The sequence below is a fragment of the Polyodon spathula genome, chromosome 16 (genome assembly GCF_017654505.1).
Source record: "Polyodon spathula isolate WHYD16114869_AA chromosome 16, ASM1765450v1, whole genome shotgun sequence".
NCBI lineage: Eukaryota > Metazoa > Chordata > Actinopteri > Acipenseriformes > Polyodontidae > Polyodon > Polyodon spathula.
The window spans coordinates 14,615,958-14,640,301 of record NC_054549.1 but is presented as its reverse complement, the minus strand read 5'-3'; the positions used below and the strand labels follow the sequence as shown (position 1 = coordinate 14,640,301).

Genomic DNA, 24,344 nt, shown 5'->3' with positions numbered 1-24,344 from the left:
AAAAGAAAAAATGTGTCTGGCAACTTCATATTGCATGAGGCACATGCAACAAGAACCGAAGACCTCACACGCTGCAAGCAAGCATCTTAACCACAATGCAAAAGACCCGGGATAATCTACATTTGTGATTTTAGAGCTTTTAACCACATTTCAGCTCACCAACAGGGGGCAGAATCTGTCCGTTCCACATATTTACAGCGACAAATGTTTGCGTTTATAAGCTATACATAAACTGTATATACACTAAAGGAAAATTAGTGAAAATTTTTCGCAGGTTACTATTAGCACTAATCTTTGACTACCGAATCTAAAGTCCAAGATTCGTGCTAATCGGGGTGTGTGAAATCAGCAGTTAATGTTTCAAGGATTTCAAGATTAGTGATGGTGTTAATACATTCAAAGATATTAGAATCGAGTATGCTGGGCTAAGCTGTGTGCAGATTCAGAAACATTTTGATTCAATTTGATTCACTGTTGAAATGAATTATTTCGTGCTGGCCAAGCTTCTTTCAGAGATGCTGTTGATTGTTGTCATTTGTGGTAGAGACCATTCATTTTTACAGCTGAACTAAATCAGTCAACACAACAGATGCACCCGTTAACAAGGATCTGGTGAATGAGAACTGTTTTTAACAGCATCCTTGACATTGTAACCACCAGCTAGATTTGTCTGCCTTTTAATTAGAGGGGTTATGTAACAATGTTAGAAACTCCTGCCATGATACTGTCAATAAGAGGCTGAAGGTATTTAAAAACCTGACCATTCCTCGATACTGTTCCTTGCTTTGTAAAAGGTTTTTATTTCACAATGCATTCCGGCTTTTGTAGTTCTGCATGTCTTAAAGAAAACAAACAGCTATAAGGTACATCAATGCATTAAAACACAGAACTGCAGAATGCATGCATGTCAGGGAAATCCAAGTTAATCAGCCAGCAGGGTAATCAGTGACCACTGAGTTAGCGGCTATTAACCTAGGTAAATCAGTAATCAACAACGCTGTGCTAATTGGATGAGCGCTTCCCAAAATATATCTACATCTGTACATGATATCAGTCAGCAGGGATATTCAATCATAAACAAGCATATGGGGGTTATTAACCTATCCACTGACCATACCTTTTATCAACAGCAGGCAGGTCATTGAAATAACCATACAGCCGTTCGTCTTCATGTGCTTTTACTCATGTGGGTGTAGCTGGGAATGTGCATTACTTCTGGAAAACACGTTACCACTAAGGAAGGACACTGTACATGTTAACAGTAACCAGGAATAAAATCAGCATTTTTATGGACAGAGGTTTACAATTATTACGTTTATTAAATGCTGTAACATCCAATCACACCTACAACACAAGATGCAGCTCACATCCTGTTTTTCCTTGTTAGTATCCACTAGACCTGAAGGGGGTGTCTGTGCTCAGTTTTGAGCCTGCTGTATTAAAAAGCTTGGCAGTGAGATGAAGATTCGTGACTAAATGAGAACAATTATCAAAGCCGCAGCATAGACAAGCCTGTGGGCCTGTCAGTGCTAAGCCTGGCTTTATCTGTGACAGGTTGTTTATTAAAGCCAGCTAAAAGATGGCACACCCCTCTGCCAAAGAGTACACTAGAACTTATCAGTTTTGGTTTTTAAAAATGTTTTTTCGGTTGCTATTTTATGACTTTTCTATACATTTTACATCATCTATTAGGGATGCATAGGGCAATATTGTCCTCTAGTCTTTAACTTTGGGAAGCAGAAACAAATCATCAAAATGTTACCAAACAAGAAACAAAAACCTGCAAAATGCTTAAGAGAATGGAGATTATTTTGCTTTGCTGTTTTGTTTTTAGTTTTGAAAAATGAACAGACGTTTTGAACGCTTTCAAAAAACAGGAGTGTAAGACTGGAGTAAAGGCTTTGATAATACGGCCCATAATGCATTAGTAAAGTGCGAAAGCCTGTTTTTTTTTACAATTTTCATGCCCTTGCCTCCTCATACTTTGCCATGCTTTTAGAATGGTATACTGTACATCAGTCGTCTTTTATAGGGTTATAAACCTCATTCCAAAGCAATTGCTAAACCTGAACTGCTGACTGCATGATTCAAGGCTGAACTTTGCACTTCCTGTTTATGTTGCTAAGGCCCTGTCGCTGTGCACTTTTGTTTTATGACTTTAAAAAGTTGTGTCCGGGCCTGTACTGTCTACTGCAGAGTCAATAAAGGGTATTTCTCTATTTAAACTCCACCGCTACGACAGTTCTGCAAGCTTTTGTGACATGCCTAATCCCAGGATTAAGTCCTCCATGTAAAACGCCATTGTTGACTTTTTGCCCTCTCTCTCTCTCTCGGTTAATGTGCTGCTGGCTTCAATCACAGCCAGAAGCCATAAGAGGAACGTTTCAATATCTCTGTTGCTGAAGCCGTCCACTCCATAGTGTGCACATGGAAAGATTAATGTTCAGTTGAATATGTTAGAGTAAAGAAGGGCGTGTTCATCTTCAGAAATGTACTTTGGGAAAGGGATAAGGCAAGCCCCACAACACACTTGCTTAATCAACCAGAACAGTAAGCCTGTTGCTTTCCTAAAATAACACTTGCATGTCTTTGATTGGCCACCAAACACTAGACCCAATCTTATTAAAATATTCTTACCATTTGTAATCACCCTTTGAAAAGTTTCCCACACTAAAAGCATATCAACATGTAATCAAACACAGTAAAAAAGTGAGGTATGGTAAAGCATATTAATAGTAAACTATGGTAAATGCATAGCATAACAAATGGGAAAAGCATGGGAAAACTACAAAAATACTGTAGTAGACTTTTACCAGCAGGAATAATACAGACAGGGAATTAAGATCTACTGCTGTTTATATAATTAAAATAATGGGGCACTGCAACAAGGTTGAAGGGGTGTTTTCTAGCTACATTGTTATGACATTTAATTTATTGCATACTTTATATCCTATTATGCATGTTCTCTATTTCTGCTTCAATCTGGGACTTTTTTCCTTGAATAGTTAGCAAGCACGGGAACTAATGATCGAAGCAGAAACTACAAGAGATAATGATCCTGTTACCATCTCCCTGTCATTGCATGCCATTTGCAATCTGTCAGCATAGTTCTAATTGCTATACTGAAATACATACCAAATATTGCTGGGCTTTCTTTTTTTTTTGTCTGTGTTAAGGTTTCGGCTGCTTTTCAGGTTGTGTGCCAAAGACACATGGAATGTAATCTCACCCAAAGTGATATTAGTTAGTACCATCAGCAGTGAATTATCAGAGAGAGAAAGAGTAGAGGATCACAAGCTGCAGCTGATTCTACACTGTGGTTTATCTAGCCTATATCTATGGCAGGCAATTTAAGATCAGCTCCCGGTCCCAGGATTAGGCAATAGGAACAACTCGGGATGATAGCGAGCATCATAAAATAAGGGAGCAGCCAAAAAAATAGAAAGGTTAAGCTGCTTTATATTTGGAATGTCGGTGGTCTATTATCCACTTCAGTTGTCCGTCTGCAGCAGAGCGAATATGATGGCAGTGTGCAGTAGAGTGTGTTAGGTACAGATTCCTAATGCTCGTTCACGCGATAAAACTAATAGTACTGTTATCCATTTTTTTTTTTTTTGGCATCATGATTCATGAAGCCACTGTAAATGTAACTCATTTACTTGTATGGTATTTAACTTTGGGGCTTATTCTGCTATGGTTGAACTAATTATCATAACCATCAGCTGATTCACAAAGTGATGATTTTTTTCACCGCAAATATTATTGTCACCTTAGAAGACATTAGATCAGTAGCACGCCTATCTAAATAGAGCCAGGAACCTTTTAATTACAGTTCTTTGGAGAAAATAAGTTTTTGTTTAAATGACCTTACTTTTCCAGTTTATTCTTTTATAAAATAAGGTTTCATTGAGCCTGGCCACTTTATTTGTTTTGGATTTGGCATCACCCAGAATTAGGCTGACCATGTGGTGTGACACGAGGCCCCTGCAGAGTTATAAAGCTGTGGGGGCAACACAATTACAAACCAGGATTGGGGAAAGGCAAACATCTTGAAAGAGGCATGATAGTGGATCCAATGCAGAGCATGTGCCATAGTACCAAGGTTAGTCATGCTGGCACGCAGCTGCAAGACATAGTCATCAGAGTGCATCAGCAATGGCAAAATGACAGGAAGTCTATGCCACATTGTGTACAGACTCTGATCAGGGCAAATGGCTCCCAACCTCGATAACAAACACAGTGGCCAGTTGCATAAAACACCTTAAGTTTTGCAGAAAGCTGCTTAACACATTTAAGTCAATACCATAGTTAAAGAAAAATGTATCCTTCAGTGTTGCACTTAAACATAATACTCCAGGTTTTCTTTTTTTTATGCAACCAGCCCCAGGTCCTAATAAAGTTTGCAAGAGGTGTATTTGTGTGTGGGACATGTCTCCCTAAATAATGCTGTTAAAACATTTGCTTACAGCAAACATCATTTTTATATCCCCCAAATTCCTGGAAAATGTGTGTGTTCAGTGTAATTATAGAGGCTGCTCTGACCTAGCGAGCCGAGGCACAGATGAAGTCAAGAAGGGAAACCAATCATTTTGAAAGAATTTACAGTACAGGATAATGTACCGTACTGTGAATGTGTGAAATGCAGGGTGTGGCTCTTGCATTAACATTCCTCCCTGTGCTGTGCCAGGATGAGACTGTGTGAACAAACCTTTTTCATACACTTGATATACGTACTCCCAACAGCTCAGAGGAAAAGATTGGCTCTGGCACCTGCATGCAAGGTGTAAATTGCATCATAAGACTTATCTTAATGCTTGCAGCTAGTTCTCAAATCATCTGGAACTTCAAACACTTAATCCTAGGTGAACAAACTTCAACGAACGTAACTTTGTCGAAACATTTGTTTATCGAAACATCACTGTTGTGCTTTTACCAACCTTACCAACCCCTCCCCACACCCTGCTGTGAAAAATGCAATCTGAAATCAAAATGAGTAAATATGGGCTTTCATAAGAGGGCATGCTATCGTTTATTTTACAGGTATTGTTTTTAGAAATTGTATGAGGGAGTTTATTGGGGTGATCTTCCTTGAAAGACTCAAGTGAACACCAGTAGATTAGTACAATAGCACAGAACACCAAAGAAGACAGTTTGTCGAGAAATGGGTTTACCTAAACTTGGAATCGGATTACTGATCATTCTAAAATCAATTACACTTTTCCTAGACCCCTAGCCCTCACCAAATGGGCAGTTTTCCACTGGCTATTTAAACTGAAACTCTGGCCTCACAACACATCTGAATCTGGAGAAGGAGAGACAAGTACATTTCAGTTGTATTCAGTAATATATGAACCATAACCTCTGCCATTCTCAATTCAGACAGAGCACCTCTCAATACCACGCCGAGCAGCTCAGTTGTCCAGTGGAAAAGAAAAGGTATTAGGATTAGATTACAGGGTCTGAGTGTATGATTTACATTGATGTAGGCGCTGGCTGAAATGCTTCTCTTCTTAGTTTTTTTAAGTTATGGATGATATAGAAAATGTTATTGTATTTTCTTTTATAGTATAAAAGATCATTCCTCCAGCTGTATCCACATGCAACACTATGACATGATACTATATTGTTTTTGGCTTGATATGGTGCAACTGAGTTGAAAAGAAAAACATCACAACAACAGCCATGGAGACAGTCACAGAAGAGATCACAGTAAAAATAAAAAAATGTCAAGCTTTCATCAAATATCCAAGAACGAAAAGCAATAAATAAATAGACAAAACAATTTCAGTAAAGTTATGGTGTTTAATAAATTGCCTGTGTTATTGAAACAGACCCTGATTATGCTAATCTTGGATAACCTTACCTAAAATAACACTAGGGAGTCAAAGACGAGCACTAATCTAGGTCTGTGAAACCAGCTGTATATATTGCACCAAACCTTTAATGCCTTCCATTCCTCAGTGATTTTATCTATTTCTAATGCCAGTTTCTGCAGGCTCACTATCTCTACAAGTACATGCATTTAACCTGCGGCTGAAGAAAGAGCATATATCATAATATAACTTGGCAGGAGGATGAAAATGCAGGCACTCCCTGTTGCGACTAAGCTGTGGGTGGTGGGAAGAACCATCTCCATGGCAGTTCTATATTAACCCTGTAAGTGCCGGCCTGCTGTACTGCCACAGAAATACTACAGAGTCATTTTTCTTGTTTTATTTTGTTGGTAATACACTGCTGTGCACTAGATGGCGCTAGTACTTACTAATATAACTATGGATGATCTAGCCTGCATTACGTGTGTCTATGGAAGACAACTAGAACTGAGGAGCAGCTCCAGCACTTATCCAGCAAACATATACAAATAATAAATAAATAATTAAAAAAAAAAGAATTAAAAAAAAAAGACACTGTATTTCAGAAATTGCAACAAGTACCTCACAGAATGACTGCAAGGTCTGGGCCATAAAAGTGTAATGGAACAGCAAAACAAACAAACAAACAAAAAACAAGAAAACGTATTTTGAAGGTTATAAAGTACACCTTCGAGCTCTGTTATAATTTAGTAAGCAAATCAGATGTTTTCGGTGTTTAAAGTGTAGTACTGACATGTGACAGAATAGGCAGAACACAGTACAGTACTGCACGACAGTATTTTTATGTCTAGACTGACACCTTGTGGTAAAACATGATTCTGCAGTCATTACTTTACCATTCTTTTACCAAATGTTTTAATCTTCTGCTTCATATAATATTTATATATTCCGATGACATATACATTCTAGAAAATAAACTGCAATGCATAATATGTTGGTAAGTAACGTGTACATTAATACCGCGGAACTGCAGGATTGCACCAACAGTGACACCCAATTTCATCGCTATGCTCCAGCATGCATAGGCTGGCTGTGTATTGAGAACAATCTGAACTTGCACTAATTCATTGTTATTAACAGTAAAGGTCATGTTTTCAAGCAAGGTTGCATTAGCAACTAAATCACTGCGACTATTGCGTGTACTGTCGGTCACGTGGGCTGACTGCATTAATTCCGAAGGGAGGCTATACATATCTGTTTCAGTGCATTACACTGTGTCTTTGTTACTAATTAGTTTACGTTGATTCTTTTTTTTTTTAAATCATGCTTTTATTTCAATACAACAATTTAATCGACTAGCACGCTGCTAGTGAGTGGCACAGATTAGTATTGATCTTCTGAGAAGGGTCTAAGGTTCCTAAGTCTAAGGTTCCTATCAGATCATGTCCAACCACTGCGGTCCTAACCACTCCAGAGGTTCTTTCCTTGATGGGAGGTCTGAAACTAGCCTCGATTTTGTGACAGTGCTATAACTTCTGGAGGACCTGTCGCTCTCTGATTGGCCAATGCGGAAATGGTCTTTATATTAACTTCACCTATGTTTTGAACGGGGTGGAATCATTAAAAAGACAGAATGTATTCAGTTTCACATTCAGTAACGACAAAAACCACTGGGTGTAGACCACTATAAAACTATCTTTGCCACACTGTATTTACGATCTGCATGCTGTCGTCCCTGGTCTCCTACGAACAGATCCCGCCCCTGTGGTTTGTCGTCTTCTGATTGGCTAAGCGCTGTAGGGTGAAAGGTACCCGGTTTTGCTGACGGTACGCTCGTTTCGAAGATGGCGGCTGCAGGAGTGTGCATGAGAGGCGGGCTCGGTTCTGCAGAGTCTGGTTCCACTGGCCGGAGGTTCTGTGGAGCTCGGCACCGGTTTCACAAGCTAGGGGCAAACTTCCACCTCGTCCTTCTCCTGGTTCTGGCCACGTTGCACGGAGCGCTCGCCGATGGCAGGACTCTGGTGCTGCTGGACAACGTCAACATTAAGGACACACATTCAGTCTTCTTCCGCAGCCTCGCCGGTAAGGAAACGTTGTAGGGAACGTTCGAGGAAACTTAGAAATATAATGTGCAAAAATAAATTGAATTTGTTTATTTCAAATCCATTTTGAAAACTAATGTAATGTATACTGGAAAACAAACAAACAAGCAAATGAATCACTACTGTCTAATGTAACAGACTACCAGTGTACAGACGTCAATACATCGATCTGTTTTTTTATAACGCAAATAGGTGCAGATACAGTAATAAATAATACAACAATCGGTTGTATTGTTATGAAACCATGAAGAAAATCACGAATATTTTATATTTGAATGTCCAGATTACCCCCCGGGTGCATCATCTTTATAGTTCAGTTAGTATTAAAAACTGGTCACGAACTATTTAAAACTTTTGCAGACCGAGGGTTTGATCTCTCCTTCAAGACTGCTGATGATCCTGGTCTCTCTCTTATTAAATATGGACAGTTCCTGTATGAACACCTCATCATCTTTTCCCCATCTGTTGAAGGTAAGCATTCCCTTCAGCAAACACTCAGCCCTGCAGCTGGGATTCTCCCTTGGTAGACAGTCAGGCTGTGTTTGACAGACGCAGGATGAAATTGGGTGATTCTGTGCGTGGGTAATGTGGCGCACGTTGCTTGGTTGCTCATTCTCATTTTACCTTTACTCCCTGCCTAGACATAGAGGCATATATGGGTGTGTTGCTCAGTTGAGTTTCCACCTCTTTTGGTGGAGTGTTGATTTTGGGATAACCTGCATACAGCTGAAGTTGTATCAGATCTAGCCACAGAAATGTTGATCATTTTTACCCCAAAGTCATGCATAATATGTAGTAAAATGTAATTGTAGCTGTTGTCTCGGGTGCATTTAACTTGGCATGTGACAATGGGTGGCTGGATTCGGGGAGGTAATACAGAGTAGCTCAGTTATAAAATGTGCACTGAAGATTAAGTTTCTTTCCATTAGTGAGATAACCTGACAAGTCACCTGGAATTTTAACACCTTTTCTTGTGCTTGCAGATTTTGGTGGAAACATAAATGTGGAGACCATCACTGCCTTCATTGATGGAGGAGGAAATGTCCTCGTTGCTGCCAGTTCAGACATTGGTAAGTGCTATATATGAGTCTGTGCCTCATGCTGCATCAGAAGGGCATTGCCTCTATCACAAGTATTAGAATGTGGTCCTACAGAGTTGGCTAGGTGAACAGGGACTGATGTTTCCTTCTCTTTTCCTGATAGGTGATCCTCTGAGGGAGCTGGGCAGTGAGTGTGGGATTGAGTTTGATGAAGAGAAAACTGCCGTCATTGACCATCACAACTATGATATCTCTGACCCCGGAGAGGTGAGGGGCTGAGTGTACAGTAAAACATAGATGTGGCGACAAACAAAGCAGTACGTTTCAGGGCTCCGGGTAGAGTTTCACAGAAACCAGAGGGAACTGAATTCCACACGTGGAACCATAGCTTTTCTTGAAGAGTCTGGGTTATTGGAATAACTGGTTGTTAACCCTAATTTTCTAGCTAATTTATCTCTAGTTTCACGCCCACAACCTTATAAACAGAGCCAGCTGATTTGTCGTATTAGTATATTAAAATGCTATTATTTTTTCTTTTCTCCTCATCACAGCACACCCTGATCGTAGCGGACCCAGAGAGCCTGATGAAGACTCCCACCATTACTGGACCACCTACCGGGAAACCCATCCTGTTCAAGGGGGTTGGGTGAGTGCATGTGTGCTGGGGTTGCTTTTTGAAATGCTGACATTGTTGCTAAAGGCATGGCTTCAATGCAAAGCACCTAAAGTACAGAGCATAGCTTAGCAGTTTGAGATTTTCTAGGCTTTAATACAAACATAATTAGACACATCTGTAACCTGTAAAGAGATTTGGCTAGTTTGATAGCCCTAGGTAAAGCAGTCCAAGAATACTGGTAATCGGAGTGAAACCAGACATTTTGTCTTTTAGGAAAATACTGGTTGCAGTGGTTGACTTGCACGTCAAGCGAATGTTTAATAAATAAGGCATCTTCAGGAATAAGTCGGGTTTCTAGAATGTCATTTGATTTTGTGTTTTATAGTCTGTTTTAAAAGTGTATGTGGCTGACTGCTGACAGCTCATCCATGTGTGTCCTTTTTGCTTTAGCATGGTGGCAGACCCAGATAACCCTCTTGTATTGGATATCCTAACTGGCTCATCAACCGCATACTCCTACTTCCCTGACCGACCAATCACACAGGTAACTGCGAAACTTGATTAAACATTTCTTTGCAGTAACGTGTGATATTTTATTTAGGAGGATATCGCCGTAGTTGTAAAATAAGGAGATGTTGTACAGGTTTTACTTTAGAATGATGAGTATGATGATGTAACAATAAACCCAATGAAAATGTCATGCAAAAAAAAAAAAAAAGCGCTGATGGACTTTGTCTACTTTGCAGTATCCTCATGCAGTTGGAAAGAACAACCTCCTGATCGCTGGCCTTCAAGCACGCAACAACGCCCGCGTCGTCTTCAGCGGCTCCCTGGATTTCTTCAGTGATGCCTTCTTCAGCTCAGCTGTGCAGAAGGCCACGCCGGGCTCAGAGAGGTACTTTGCAAATTTTGTTTCAGTATGGTTTTGCGGGATTTGCTGAGCAGATGACCCACCTTTTGTGAATTTCCAGGCACGCCCAGAATGGGAACCTGGAGCTGGCAGTGGCCCTGTCGCGCTGGGTGTTCAAGGAGGAAGGAGTGCTGCGAGTGGGGGCTGTCTCTCACCACCCTGTCGGGGAGACCACACCCCCCAGTGCCTACACCATCACCGACCTTGTGGTGAGTGCCTTTTTACAGCACACAAATTGGAGATTATATTGAATGGAATGCAACGACTGTGTTGGCTCTAAGTAAATTTGACGGTGGATAACGTGAATGAGTTACCTTCACTCACTTCTATAGCCAGGGGTATGGGTTCTGTCAGACACAGATGACAACAGTAAGAACAGTGTAACTTATCTATACTTTCTTTTACCATCTCTCTACAGGAGTACAGCATTGTGATTGAGAAGCTGTCTGAAGGGAAATGGGTCCCCTTTGATGGAGATGATATCCAGCTGGAGTTTGTCCGAATCGATCCTTTCGTCAGGACCTACCTCAAGAAGAAAGGTAGGAAATGGCTTTGATTGCTGTGGTTCTCTTTCAGTAGGGTTATATTCTGGCTGCTTTCAAAATCTAAGTATGAACTGTGACCATTAACCTAAGTCACTGTGAAAATATTATTACTAGCAAGTGGAGAACATTACAGATCATTTATTAATTACTCTCAATTCCTGATGATTATTGCCTGGTTAGATGCATAGGTTCCTACTATTGTCTGCCTTGTTTTCATAGGTGGGAAGTACAGTGTACAGTTCAAGCTCCCCGATGTCTATGGGGTCTTCCAGTTTAAAGTGGATTACAACAGACTGGGATACACTCACCTCTACTCCTCAACACAGGTAAACAGCACATGGGACTGGTCTTGTCTGTACCACTTAAAGTGCTGAAGGAGCCCCAGTAGCTGTATGAATTAACCTGGGTTGTGACTCTTAGACTGGTCTACTGTGGCACTCTCTTCAGGTGATATTGGAGAATACTAAAGACCTATTGATTTTCAACAGCTTTTCTCGGGTATACTGGAAGAAGGTTTTCTTTTTTTTTTTCTTGTGCTATATAAAAGGTGCAATGCCCCATCTGGTTTTAAATATATTTACCTTCCAATATATATTTTTAGAAGGTTGATATATAAGTCGATTAATAGTCAATAGACATATATAATACTGTTAGTACCTCCCGTCAAATGTTACCATGATACGAAAACAAAATTAAATGAAAGGCAATTCCATTTTTGTATGCTTTTCTTTGTTTGGAGCTGTACTAGAGCTTGTGCATTCATAACTGTTTACTAGGTGGTAGTGGGAGTGCATCTAGAATACCGAAGTGACAAGCAGATTGCAAGAGCAAAACTTGTGTCCCTGCAGCTAAGACTAAGAGGACTGTGATAATCACCCACTCACTTGTTGGATGCTGCAGCTTTTTGTAAGTATGAAAAGTGATATTCCAGTCTTTCTAATTGCCTTCACTCTCCCTTCAGGTGTCAGTGCGCCCCCTGCAGCACACCCAGTACGAGCGCTTCATCCCCTCAGCCTTTCCATACTATGCCAGCGTCTTCTCTATGATGGGCGGCCTCTTCATCTTCAGCATTGTCTTCCTGCACATGAAAGAGAAGGAGAAATCTGAGTAGTGCCTGGATGCAGAGATTTGGAGGGGCAGTGGGTGTGCTGGTTCCCATCCCCTCTCGCAGCTGCACTGAGGAATCGGTAGTGGCTAGTAAGTGTCATGGGGAGGAACAGCAAAACCTTGCACTTGCTAGCCGCTACCGTGCTCTCTCTGCAACGAGCGGTGGAATTGACTTCATAGCTGGGCTGTTTTCAACAAGAAATACAGGCTGCTTCTGCTTCAACTTGTGTTTTCTTGGAGGATCTCTTAAATTCTTTGTGAAGGGTTGGGATTAATTACGATCATCAATATTGTTTTAGGTGTAAATTCTGTTAATGTGGGATATTAAGTTCAGGGTTCTCCCTATGCTCTATGTCGGTGGAAGCATTCCTTGTAAAAGGGTCTGTTTGAAAAGTGGACCTCTTTCCCTGGCATGGGGAAATGCTTGTTAAAGCTGAAGCAGCTTATAATGAGCACTGCAGTTTGTTTAATTTTTTTTTTTTATAACATTGAGGAATTGGAGAAATTCATAACTTACAAATGAGGATAATAATAAAAGACAGCTGTGATTAAAGAAAAGTTTTTGTAAATTGTTTTGATTTTTTTTAATACTGTATGAGCCCACATCTTTTTTTTTTTTCCCCCTGTCCATTTTAAATAAGAACAAATAAATGTTGACATTCCTTGAACTTGTATTATTTGCACAGAGCTGAAAATTCCAGCAAAGTTGGGTATAGGAGCACATCTATACTGCTTTATTTTTTAAAAAAGAACTTAGTCGACAGGGAAGGAAGATCCTGTCAGACAGCATAAATGTTACTTAAAAAAAGTGGGGTGGATGAAACGTGGAAGCTTAAAATTAATAATAGCCTGCCCAGATTTGCTACAGCCAAGTGATTTATCATGTTTTCATTGAAATAGTGTTTTTAAAATGCGTTATAATTTAATTCAATTTCTAATCAAACGGTCAACTCGTAGTAAAATGACTGAAAACACCGTGTAACAAATGTTTTCTTTTTTTTTTTTGGTTCCTGGGTAGTAAGTGTTATTTCCTAATTGCTTATGCCTCAAAAGTATAGAAAATGGCTATTATTCCCCACAAACTTTGCTTTTTTTTTTGCTTTGCCATTTTCTATACTTTTGAGGCATAAGCAATTGGGAAATAACACTTACTATCCAGGAACAAAAATTGTGTTACATAGTGTAATAATGACCATTAAACCTTTGCCATCAACAGCGCGTAAATGACGTTATACCCCGCCGCACCGAATACACGTCAGTCACAACTCTTTCCGGTTACAGAAACCGGGTTTTCATTTCATTTCATTTGCGGCAGTGTGGCGTGGGAGGGGAGGTATTTTCCGGCTGCCGTAGAGCAGGTTGTGTTGAGTGGGGGAGTCACGAAGAACCGCAGAAGAAAAACAAAACACAAAACTTCATTTATTTTCGCTCCAAAGGCAGATCGGTTGGGTCTGTGAATCTGCCCGGTGTCACGATGTTGGTGACGGTGTTCTGTGTGCGTAGAGACCGCTCGGAAATCACCTTTTCCCTGGAGGTTTCGGCGGAGCTAGAGCTTCGGGATTTCGTGGCGCTGTGTGAACTAGAGTCGGGAATCCCAGCCTCGGAAATACAGGTGAATTTTACACACAGCGCATCAACGATGGGCAGCTATATCCCCAGATATACCAATACAGTATACACGCGGAGCATAGGGAGTGAAATATTATTATGTTTGAATTTTGGAACACGGTTTTGTTTTTAAACAATCAGTCGATAGCAGTGCAATGTTGTCAAAATTAGTACCTGAAATCCAGTTCAGCAACAGGACTGCAATTATGAAGTTTTACATGTGTTATGTACCCACATTTTTAACCCCCCTCTTCCCACACCACAACAGACCTATCTATTCTTCCCCCAAGTTATTTTTTTTTTTGTACACGCTGTGTATAGATATTTATTTCTCTCTCCCTCTCCCCGTTGCTATATATTATCTAGAAGGGCTGGCGTTAACCTGCGGTATGATATTATTCGATTTTAAATTTGTTTATAAATAAAGTTGGCTTGGCTGTGGAGATGTTTAACGAGCAATACTAGACAATGGAACCACCGCCTACACAGCAAGATAGAGGAAATGACTGTATTGTTATGGAAAAATAACCAGTTCTTTGGACAGGATGTATAACACGGGAGAGAGAGAATCGCAAATTTAACTTTATTTCCAGTGCATGTTTGAATGGGAAGCGCGGCCTTTCATTAGTCTAAGCGTTTGTGTTTCGTACCCGAGCACACCCCACACTCCTTTTGTACAGAAGCAGCCCGATAAATCTGACACGCGCTATACAAATAAAATAACCATTTCTGATGTAGGGCTGTCTATTTTCATTCATTGCACTGCGGGACAATCTTAACACGTTTTGATGCTGTCAAATGAATCCCGAGAGATGAGCCCACCGCACTGTGATGTACAGTAAGCTGGATGCAAAACTTGGCCCAAGGGCTGTAATTGTTGAGGTTACTGTCAGATATATTATTATTATTTTTTTAAACATTGAATTTATAACTGTAATGGAATTAAAGCAGCTCATTTCCTACAAGGACTTATATATATATATATATATATATATATATATATATATATATATATATATATATTATATTGGAGCAAAATATAAACCAATGTATGAAGTATTTGTTTTTAGATTGATTGGATGCTGCAAGACCCAGCCCTTGGCAGGGTTGTAGTGGCCTCACATTTTTCAATCCCCACTATGTCTTAAGGTGTTGGCATTTTGTTTTTCAAATTCTATCCTGAATTAGTTTTGGTGTCGGTTTCAGTTTTCTGTCGTTTAGCCTCTTGCTGTCCGTGCAGTGCTGGGTGCCGCCCCTCTCACATGGGAGGGGAGGTTACTTGCTGTCATATTGCTTAATCCTGCCTAAACAGAAAAACGTTTCTCAGTTCCTGTAGATAACTAGGAGATTTCTTTTTAAGGGTACACAGAGATGCACGTGCTTGTTGTATACAGAATCTGATGGTTTGATCCCCATGGTTTTAGATCACCTTGGCTGAGCAGCCCCTGTCGAACCCTCAGCTTGCTCTGGCATCATACGGATTGAAGGATGGTGACGTGGTGGTGCTGCGGCAGGAGGAGCGACGGCCTCCCACGCAGCCGCAGTTTCCAAGTATGCTGTGTTTTTCTTCTCTGGGACACAGACAGATAAAAACAGACCCTGAAAGATTAATTGCAAGGATGCAAAAGAAAATCCCATTACATAGCAGTTTTGACTACTTAAGCTTAGTCAGTCACACTGTAGCAGGTTTTACTGTGAACTGGCTGACTAAGCTCCCAGTAAAACATGGAATGGCTCAAACTGATATGCAATGGGAGTCTTCGTAATCTTTCATCCCAATGTTGCTGTAGCTCTGTTAAGGATCCATACTATTAAAGAGAATGAAATAATATTGTTGAGTTTTTTGCTGTGTTGTTGATAGTCATTGATTCGTGGTGTTTGTTTTATAGACCTGCCTCGAATTGATTTCAGCTCAATCAGTGTGCCAGGGACTTCTGCTCTACAGCCATCACCACAACGGCAGCGTCAACGACAGCAGCAGCAGCAGGAGCAGTCTCCCCTCCCTCCCCCACCTCCCTCTCTGAACCCTAGTTCCAGCTCCTCTCAACAGGGTTTGGATGACCCTGCGCTATTGAGAGACATGCTGCTGGCCAACCCTCACGAGCTGTCGCTGCTGAAGGAGAGGAACCCGCCCCTGGCTGAGGCGCTACTCAGTGGAGATTTGGGTGTGTTCCTGCCTAACACTGCTTTTAAAAGTCTAAATATAGCTAGTGTTTTACTGAGTACATTTGAGAGAGTACTTTTATAATCAGACCAGGTCTTCCCTCAAACAATGCCCCAGTATGGTGTTGGGTAGCACTGGTGGGAAAGGGTTCTGTGTGTAAAAATCCCCAAATATTGTTAAATTGGAACATCCCTGAAAATGAGTTGTATATAAGTTTTTTTTTATACTTTTTTTATTAGAAGAAAAATGGGCACAAATATGATTTTTTTTTTTTTTTTAAAAAGTAAGTGTGTGCGGGGTGGACAAGAAGTTTTTAACTACGGTCAAGGGAAGGCAATGTTTTTGCTATGTGCAGGGACAATGTGGAGATTGTGGAGTGTGCTATGTGGAACGTAGACCCAGTCCCCCTCCCCTTTTCAAGTCTGTCCTGTTTCCTTCTCCACAGAGAGGTTCACAAAGGTGCTGCTGGAGCAGCAGCAAGAGAGAGCACGCAGAGAGCAGGAGAGGATCCGACTCCTGACTGCAGACCCCTTCGACCTGGAGGCACAAGCCAAGATAGAGGAGGACATCAGGTACTGAGAGACCTTAGAGCTCATGGGTCAGACAGGGCAGAACTCTCCTTAAGACACTTAAAGTAAGACATCAGTGAGCTGTATCAGGGTATAACTCTTACTCACTTGCCAGTATTGCAGATTCAGCATTAAGATTGTGACCAAACACTAACACAGTCAGTAGCTCTGCCCAACTTCACCTTGAGGATAGCACTTTGTTCCATCAACCCCTTCACCTACAGAAATCCACCAGGTTGTTGTTGTCACCTATAGAATTGCATAGTATTTTATTTATAGTTTTGGTATAGTTATTGACAGATTTATAGACAGCTATGATTTATTTTTAAGCGTACACAAATCTATAGGAAGCCGTTGATTTCACGCTTTACCTCTTAAAATATGATCTTGCTGGGGCAGTGCCTTTGCATATAGGCAAGGATATTCTCTATGCCCAAGTGATTCTATTCCCAAATTGGATTTTCCTAGGACCTTTCTACTTCTTCCTCGTTGTCTTGTCTCTTCAGACTGTGTATTAGGGTTTTTTGTCTCGTCGGTAATTGTCCACCGTGTTTGCTTCAGGCAGCACAACATTGAAGAGAACATGACCTTTGCCATGGAAGAGGCCCCAGAGAGCTTTGGCCAGGTCGTGATGCTCTACATCAACTGCAAGGTCAACGGGCACCCAGTCAAAGCCTTTGTGGACTCGGGTAGGTTTACTGTTAACAGCAACAGATGTAGTCATGGTGATTTTGTGGATATTTGGTCTACCTGTGGTGACACTTTCAATGTGAGACTTACAACAAACTGCAAATGCTGGATTAATTATTGAATGCTTGTCGTCATCTCTCCTCCCCTGGCAGGTGCCCAGATGACCATCATGAGCCAGGCGTGTGCTGAGCGGTGTAACATCATGCGTCTGGTGGACCGGCGATGGGCGGGGATCGCCAAGGGAGTGGGCACACAGAAAATCATTGGCAGAGTCCATCTAGGTGTGTGTGTGTCTATCTCTGTCTGTCTGTTTGTCTGTCTACATTGTGACTTCGATTTGCATTAGAAGTTGATACGTTTGGCTGATTTGTAGTTCTGTAGGGTCACCAAACAAATATACTTGGTAGAACCGTCTCACCTGGATTTCTATAACAGTGTTTGACAACACATTTCCTCTAAAATGGAAGCTGTCTGTTTTGCATTAATGTTTGATGTTTGGGTTCAGCTCAGGTTCAGATAGAGGGAGATTTCCTGCCCTGTTCCTTCTCGATTCTGGAAGACCAGCCCATGGATATGCTCCTGGGACTTGACATGCTGAAACGCCATCAGGTGAGGGAATAGCGAAGTTTGAACAAAAAGACATCTGTTTTAAGGAGAGACACTACTGCCATTGGTTCAGCCCTCAATCCAATGTATTTCCTTAGTCATTCTGTTTTTATAACATGTATAATCCTCTTTCATTTATCTATTTACTTCTTCAAAAAGTACAAAAGATGTGTGATCTGCTGGTGATTTCACATTTGAGTTTTGCAGGTAGACAGAGAACCAATGAACCAATTGTGATGAAATTTAGTTCTTTAGTACAATTTATTGAGAGAATCAGAATCTGGGAATATTGGGAGAAGTCACACTCGCTTTATTGCATCTACATAGTGCCTTCATTACACTGAACCATAATGTGCTGTAGTAGTACACAGATGAAAAGCCTGTGGGCGCCATTCACAAAGCTTTAACTCATGGGTTATTTAAAGAAAGTTTTCTTTTGTAATAGTCAAATTTCGTATTCCTGAAATTGTTCTGGGCTTATTGATGGTTTTGTTAACAACCGCAAAGAACAGTTTCATGAATATCAAACTTTTCTCTTAAAAACAAATTTTGAAAAGACATTCTTTTAAATGACACGGGTTAAAGCTGTGTGACCAGAGCCCTATATCTCCCAAACCACTCTCATACACTGCCTTAGTGCAGTTTCACAACTCTGTTATAACCAATGAATACAAGGCCCCCTTTTGTAAGTGGCCCTGGCCCCTGTGTGCTCCTCCGCAGTGTTCGATAGACTTGAAGAAGAACGTTGTGCTGATTGGCACCACAGGCTCAGAGACCCGCTTTCTGCCCGAGTCCGAGCTGCCAGATTGTGCCCGTCTGGCATATGGACCAGGCAGAGAGGACACCCAGCCAGACGAGATCGCTGACCGGGAGCTGGCTGAAGCGCTGGAGAGATCCGTCCAGGAGTCTGGTAGGAACACTCTAACAAAGACACAGCTGACAACTTCCGTTTCACAGCAGTTTGAGCTGCTGGGGCCCTGCTATGAAAATGTAACATTTGTTGTCATGAACTAAGTGATCAGTATCAGAAATGGCTAGCCCAGTGTTCAAGCTTTTTGAGATAGACCTCATCGCTGCAAAAAATCAAAGATTTATCAGTGTAGCCAGTGTTACATTTCCTTTTGAATGGCGGTAGTCCAGGTTTTACTTCAATAATACTTTGTTTCCATTGTTCGGTATTTGCTTGCTGTGTTCAGGGAACACTCTGTGGTTTGTTTTTGAGAACATAACTTTTTTTCACCTCTGCAATGCACAGAGAATGATTTGAAGAGTTTTTTTTTTTATTTTATTTTGAACAATGGATGCTTAGTATTGGTTGCATGTGGTCTCTGCAAAATGCATGGTGTGGCTCCTAATGTTCAGGTGTTTATACTAAAACCTGTTCAAACCTAAAGTGACTCAAACTGATGTGGGATTGAGGGCTCTGTTTTTACTATCCCAACTCTACCTTCATTGTACCGCTCCCTTGTTTTACATTATAGCTCTTATGCCAGAATGGGTGTAGCTAGCTAATTATATATATTAATTATACACACACGTTACAATGCAAGTCTTGAGTTTGTAGTGTTCAGTTTACAGCAGGATCCTGTCTGCCCTATCAGGGATGCACATTGGTATAACTCAGCCATACTTAATCCCAAATCTCTTATAACCTGTGGTTACATTGCTTAAAATGGCTATTCAGCACATATGTGACAACAGCTTTCAAAACCTGCTTTAATTCTTAAAGGATCCCAATATTTACATAGTATTTGTTAAAAATAACACCATGGCCAACCATACATAGGTACCATATACTACTAGGGCTAATCGGGGTCTATAGGAGTATGCTGTGTGTACGAATCCTGAAGTATGCAAAGAAATGTTTTTGAACCAGCCAGCTGGTGCCTGAATATAGTGGCAATAATCAGTTACTAGGTCCAGGATGCACTGTGCAAACACAAAGACAGTAACTGAAAACATGTGGAGGTATGCAGACTGAGTCCCTTTCTAGCTTGAAAACCACCCTAAAGCCCTGGAGCTGGGTCCCGCTGTGAATACACGCTGCATGCCTTGTGACTGCTAACAGAGTTTGCTTTGGTGTGTGTTTTTTTTTTTTTGTTTTAATTTTATTTCCTAATCCAAACAGAACATCAGAAACACTGATGCATGTTGTGTGCGTGCTACAGCTGGAGAGGGCCCACCAAGCAGGTATTTGTTGCTTTATATGCCGTTTTAAGTAGCTATAGACTGTTGGCATTATTCATATTTTGATTTGCTTGTAAACCTGCACTGTCGGATGTCAATATCTGCCGTTCATTTTCATGCAGTCCTCCGGCCCATCAGTCTTGACATAAGGGGTTATTTTTTTAAAACTTGGTAACTTGAAGTAAATACATTTCTATTAATAACTCCTTGAATAAAAAAAGTACACATTGTGCAAATTACTTGGAACATTAGTTTTAACTACAAATACAAAAAGAAAGCAGATGTACACATTTAAAAAATGTGTATTTACTACCATACATAGTTTTGAAAATGACCCTGTTAGTGTCAGCCTTTCAAGGGCAGCTTCTATGGAAATTTCATTTGTCTTTTTGTGTGTGTGTGTGTTATTAATGAAGTTGTGCTGCCATGTGATTGATTACCTCCTTGTGTTGATGCTGAATCACTGGGATCCTTTAAGACCCAACTTGACAAAGTTTCAAGATCAATCTGCTACTAGGAAACGGACCAGCATATATGGGCCGAATGGCCTCCTCCTTGTTCGTTCCGTTTCTTATGTATTGTAAAAAATACTTTCTTGGCTAGTAGAGAGAGTAATATGAATTCCATACGTTATAGATATGCTAATCAAAATGGATGCTCAGTAGGGAGTAAAATATAAGGATGCATTTTTGTAAAGTTTATATAGTGTTACAGCTTAATTATGCATCGGTATATATTCCCAGTTAATGAGTCAGGGAGCTGATCTGAAAACACCTATGATAGTCATTGACTTAACTTCTTTTAAACTATTATTGTTTCAGAAAAAGAAGATGGGAAAACTACCTCACCAGAATCCCCTCCATTCCCATCCAGACCCCCCTGTCTTCTCCCCAACTGTCCCTCGGGATACCCTCCCCCCGCCTTTCAGCCAAATAGCCAAGTCCTCGATCGATCAGCTTCAGCCCCAGCCTCCTTGCCTTCCCACAAATCCACTGTAAGCTCCCAGCCCCAGATCGTGAGCTCCAGTCCAACAGCAAAGGAATGCCAACCCTCCCCAGATGACTCCCAATTTCAGGGTCTCTCTGAAAACCTCTGTGCAGCCACTGATCCTAATGCTGGCTTGAAAGAGAAGCACACAGCAAGCTACACAGGCCAGAACAGTTTCCAAGATCAGATTCACAAGCTGAGTCCTCCTGCTATTCATCAACAAACGTCTGGCACGTCAGACTGTGTCGCAGGGCAGGACTTTGGCTTAGACATTGGGCCTCCAGAACAAAGCCCTTCCTGTGAAAACGAGTCCCCGGCTCGAAATGTTGACCATTTACCTCCAGAGCACTCGGGCTTGGCTAGGGGACTTCCTGCAGATCTCAAGTCCCAGGACATGCCTGTCAGCGACCTGGGAACAGATCTGCCAAATGAGTCCACTGTCAGCCTTCCACATGAGCCTGATTTTCAGAGCTGTGTGTCTGTGGACTCTCGACACCAAACCACTGTAAAAGCAGGGATTGATTCTGATGACAAAGATCCAAAAATTCAGCAGTCAGGGATGGACCTTGGATGTAAGTTTGGGGCGGGAGAAGTAACTCTTGCCAAGAACTGCCAAGGTTCTTCTGAGGACTTTGCAAGCTACGAGCAGAGAACTGAGACCCTTTCAGGAGAGCTAGAAACAGAAATCAATAGAGGTACCAGTAGCCCTGGAACTCAGCTGGAAAACACAGAAATGGAGCTGGGGATGACCTACCCTGAGCAACCCGACCTTGACCACAAAGGTTCTGGGTCGGAATTAAATGCACTGGAGTGTCTGTCTAATTTGACCCTACCTAACAGTGATTTGGTGGAGGACAGCTCTGCTGATGCTCAAGACTTAATGGAGAGTCTACCGACTTCTTTACCTGAGAGAAATCAGCCAGAGGGCAGCATGTTTTCTGAGGAAAGTGGTCCATCTCTTGCGGCCGCCCTGCTGGAGCTTCATGAACTTTTGGTTGCCAACCGCCAAGCCTCCCACTCCCCCGTATCAGAGATGAAAACAGATTTGCAGAGGGAGGACGCCGAGGGGATGAATGTGTCCGACTCAAGCTGCTCCGTAGGAAGTACAGAGCGAGTAAGTGAGGCGACAGCTGACACAGAGGGAGTGATTGCCAAAACTGATGGCACTGAATTCCCTTGTCCCTTCTCTACAGAAACACCTACTGAGGTAGAACTGGATCCCTCAAACAGAAGCCAACAAACGGACGTCCCAGAAAAGGATGTTCACGCATTGGGTTCACTGGCAGACTGTGCGTCGTCAGGCCCAACCTTGGATATCCTGCCTGAAAGATCTGAACAGGAAGTGCCCCCTTCTGAAGGCCATGCTCATAGAATACCACCAGAGGGCAGGCAGGAAAGGGGAGTTGCAGATGGAAGAGCTGCTGTACTGGTAAACCTGGAGGCTGAGGTGGAAGTGCCATTGAACTCTGATTTCGGTCTGCCAGTCTCAAGAGCTCCAGGGCACCAAGATGCTCCACTTCCAACCATGGAGGCGAGTCCTTTTGGACATCCTCCCACCAGCTCTTCTCTCCCAGGGCCCACAGCCTCCTTTCCGGCCGGCCAGATCGAGAGGATTACAAATGCTGGCTTTACAGTGCAGGAAGCAGTGAAGGCCCTGGAGCAATTCCATGGAAATGCTGAACTGGCCCTCCTTGTTTTGCTATCTCGGGGCATCGTGGTACCCATTTAATCTACCCAGAATGGGTGCCCTGGGACAACCCCACTGCTGCAGTGAGCCTAAACCCAAAGGATCACAGCCAACTTTTTCCAAATGAGACACTGACCATGCAGAGAGCCACCCCTCCTGAGAAATAACACATGAATGCAACTTCAGATGCATCAGAAGCTTGTCACTTCTTGACCGGTCAGAAGTTTACTCTTTTGCATCTTAAGTGTTAGCTGCCATTTAACATTTTTCTTCTTGGGTCATCTTCATTGTGTGTTTAGCCAGTTGCATTTAAGAGGGAGGGGAAGGGATCTGTTACAGTTTTTCATGTGGGAAAGGCCGAAGGGACCCTAGATCAAGTTGTTAGGGTTTCTCAGTCTGGAATTCACAGTCATGTGTACATTGATGTCATGCTTCCCATATAAACTGAATGATTGGAAAATGTCAAGGAAGTGGGACGACACACTTGATTCTGACATCACAGCTGGCTTTACAGAGAATGTGCCATCTGGACACTAGACATAACGATTGCCATTGAAGTGGAGGAGCATGTAAAGCATATGTTACGACCCCAGCTTTCCAAAGGGCTGCACATTGTGTATCGTGTCCATTCAGCATTATAACTCAGGCTTCATCTGTCCTATAAATCAGGATTAGTGTCATTTTACACGAAATTGCTTGATCCAACTTTGTGTTTTTTTTTTTCTTTCATTCAGTTTCTTTTTAAGGTATTGGTTCGTCAATCAGACCATTTTAATCCTCGCTATGATCTTGTATACATGACAAAATAAAATTGTTTTTTTTTTATATTTTAAACCATCTTGTGTTTTTCATTTGTCAGCATAAAAAAAAAGAACACCTATGATAACTTCTGTGTGGCTGGTGCTGGGATTATAACAAAATTGATTTCAAGTTTCACACTCCTTTAGATACAAATATCTTTACATTGTCAACACCGCAGCCTGAATGATTAAATACATCTGTTATAAGGATGTTGCGACAGGCTGGCGAGTGGATAGAGGCCCAGAGACAAACTGCAGTTCAAAAAAATAATACTTTAATTACAAAAACACAAAATAAAAGGGGCACAAGGGTGAAAATAAAGACGTTTAAACACAAATAATAAAACAAAAAGCAAAACTTAAAAAAATAAAGATTTCCAGGCTGGGCAATACCTTCACTGGAATTAGAAAAATTCACAAAACCACAAACACCAACCTGCTTCCTCAACTCCCTCCTCCCTAATGGGAAGCAGAGGCCTCCTTTTATGTCAGGTGGCTGGGAGCTGATTGATTGTTAATTATGCTAATCAACTAATCTGACTGATCATTAATTATGCTAATCAACTAATCAACCCCAGCCACCTGAACACAATAAACCCAGGCAGGTAGGGAAATTTAACCCCATCCCTGCCAATTTATAAAGGGCAGAGCTTAGCTCTGCCACAGATGTATTCTTTTTTTTAATTTTATTATTTGGGTTAAACATTTTAATTACTCAACCACTGTCTATTTAATCATTCTTTGAACAGTACATGAAATAATAACTCATAATTGGGTAGGTGCCACTTATTGGATACGGCTATTTGAACGGGTCCAATAATAAATATACCCAGCTGAAGGCTCCCTACAAGGAAAATTGAGGATAAAATAGTAAATAGTTAATTTCACCCCTAGTAAAATCTCAAGATAGCAC

At 41.4% G+C, this 24,344-nt stretch overlaps 2 protein-coding genes across 3 annotated transcripts; both read left to right on the top strand.

Moving 5' to 3' along the window:
• Positions 1-7,635: 7,635 nt before the first annotated feature.
• LOC121329158 (dolichyl-diphosphooligosaccharide--protein glycosyltransferase 48 kDa subunit-like) lies at positions 7,636-12,691 on the top strand. Its single transcript, XM_041274554.1, has 11 exons — positions 7,636-7,895; positions 8,276-8,386; positions 8,899-8,985; positions 9,119-9,222; positions 9,507-9,601; positions 10,022-10,115; positions 10,318-10,466; positions 10,543-10,690; positions 10,900-11,020; positions 11,246-11,352; positions 11,988-12,691. The coding sequence occupies exons 1-11, from the start codon at positions 7,658-7,660 to the stop codon at positions 12,135-12,137; spliced, it is 1,404 nt and encodes a 467-aa protein (XP_041130488.1). The 5' UTR covers positions 7,636-7,657; the 3' UTR covers positions 12,138-12,691.
• Positions 12,692-13,445: 754 nt separating this feature from the next.
• Positions 13,446-23,453, top strand: LOC121328830 (protein DDI1 homolog 2-like). 2 transcript variants are annotated; one of them, XM_041273920.1, is made up of 9 exons: positions 13,446-13,745; positions 15,166-15,292; positions 15,631-15,906; positions 16,351-16,477; positions 17,036-17,163; positions 17,317-17,445; positions 17,670-17,773; positions 18,491-18,680; positions 20,779-23,453. In XM_041273920.1, the coding sequence occupies exons 1-9, from the start codon at positions 13,608-13,610 to the stop codon at positions 22,671-22,673; spliced, it is 3,114 nt and encodes a 1,037-aa protein (XP_041129854.1). In that variant the 5' UTR covers positions 13,446-13,607; the 3' UTR covers positions 22,674-23,453. The 2 variants fall into 2 exon arrangements, with proteins under 2 accessions (XP_041129854.1, XP_041129855.1); XM_041273921.1 differs by lacking the exon at positions 20,779-23,453 and adding an exon at positions 19,899-19,960.
• The last annotated feature ends 891 nt before the right edge of the window (positions 23,454-24,344 follow it).

What these genes read in the sequence shown, in the direction of transcription:
- LOC121328830 (XM_041273920.1), top strand. Translation starts at nt 13,608, where the DNA reads ATGTTGGTGACGGTGTTCTGTGTGCGTAGAGACCGCTCGGAAATCACC. An exon ending in CATTGGCAGAGTCCATCTAG is followed by an intron (nt 17,446 to 17,669) that starts GTGTGTGTGTGT and finishes GTTTGGGTTCAG; the next exon opens with CTCAGGTTCAGATAGAGGGA. An exon ending in ACATGCTGAAACGCCATCAG is followed by an intron (nt 17,774 to 18,490) that starts GTGAGGGAATAG and finishes GCTCCTCCGCAG; the next exon opens with TGTTCGATAGACTTGAAGAA.
- LOC121329158 (XM_041274554.1), top strand. Translation starts at nt 7,658, where the DNA reads ATGGCGGCTGCAGGAGTGTGCATGAGAGGCGGGCTCGGTTCTGCAGAG. An exon ending in CTTTTCCCCATCTGTTGAAG is followed by an intron (nt 8,387 to 8,898) that starts GTAAGCATTCCC and finishes TTGTGCTTGCAG; the next exon opens with ATTTTGGTGGAAACATAAAT. An exon ending in ACACCATCACCGACCTTGTG is followed by an intron (nt 10,691 to 10,899) that starts GTGAGTGCCTTT and finishes ATCTCTCTACAG; the next exon opens with GAGTACAGCATTGTGATTGA.